Below are 874 nucleotides of genomic sequence, written 5' to 3'. Positions count from 1 at the left end.
TCAAAAAAATCGATCTTTTCACAACAAACAACAACTATGATTTTAAATCTATTTATTTGATTTTTCTAACGTATTTTAAATAGATTTCTTTATAAAAAAATTGCTTCTTTTTTTATAAAAAAAGATTATTTTAAAGCAATCTGTTTGCAAAAAATTTCTTTTTAGTGAATCGATTCGGAAATCACACATCTATATTTTTTTCAATGTAAATAGATCATATTGGGTACAGTTACTTTATTATTTGGATACATATCTATATCTTATTGGCTTTACGGAAGTAAAATACTAATTCTCTTTATTTTTGTAGGCAATGAAGACACCGGAGAAACGGGAACAAATCGGCGAGGTAATACCAATAATACGTAGTATGTCGCAGCCACAAAAGCTGGCAATGGCAACTCTAATCTCCACTAGAATATCTAATAACGACACGACCTCTTCGCCACTGGAAGAAGTCCAATCTCTTCTCGGCGGAAATAGAGAAAACGCGAGCAGGGATTTAATGCTGCCGATCAGCATGGACATAGCGAAGATCATATCCAACGATTCCGACTCCGAGGAGAGCGAAGAGGAGGACGAGGACGAGATGCCCGAGGTGTTACCCGAAGTGAGTAAAAGCGCATGCAGATAAAAGAATAATATCATCTTTATGTAGAATAATATCGTCTTATGCACGTGATCACGCACAAATGATCTATCGCGTCGACTTTTTCCTACCATCAGAGAACGGTAGAAAGTAGGAGTTTGACGTGTCCACTTTGTTGTAAATTTCAGCGAAATTTATCCTACCGGTTAATAAATATGTATATTTTTCCTGGTAATGCTTATAAATATCGGCTTTTACACACACACACACACACACACACACGCACAC

The 874-nt window shown here is 35.9% G+C and overlaps 1 protein-coding gene across 2 annotated transcripts in view; it reads left to right on the top strand.

Moving 5' to 3' along the window:
- Positions 1–874, top strand: part of LOC108754433 — a 9,931-nt gene that overhangs the window by 3,735 nt on the left and 5,322 nt on the right. For both annotated transcript variants that reach the window (XM_018496705.1, XM_018496704.1), the window contains exon 3: positions 308–607. In XM_018496705.1, the coding sequence (XP_018352207.1) occupies positions 308–607 (300 nt within the window). The remainder of the gene's footprint in view (positions 1–307; positions 608–874) is intronic.

Source organism: Trachymyrmex septentrionalis, unplaced genomic scaffold (assembly GCF_001594115.1).
Source record: "Trachymyrmex septentrionalis isolate Tsep2-gDNA-1 unplaced genomic scaffold, Tsep1.0 scaffold8, whole genome shotgun sequence".
In the NCBI taxonomy this organism is placed as follows: domain Eukaryota; kingdom Metazoa; phylum Arthropoda; class Insecta; order Hymenoptera; family Formicidae; genus Trachymyrmex; species Trachymyrmex septentrionalis.
The sequence above is the reverse complement of the archived record's forward strand: the minus strand, read 5'-3'. Positions and strand labels throughout refer to the sequence as shown.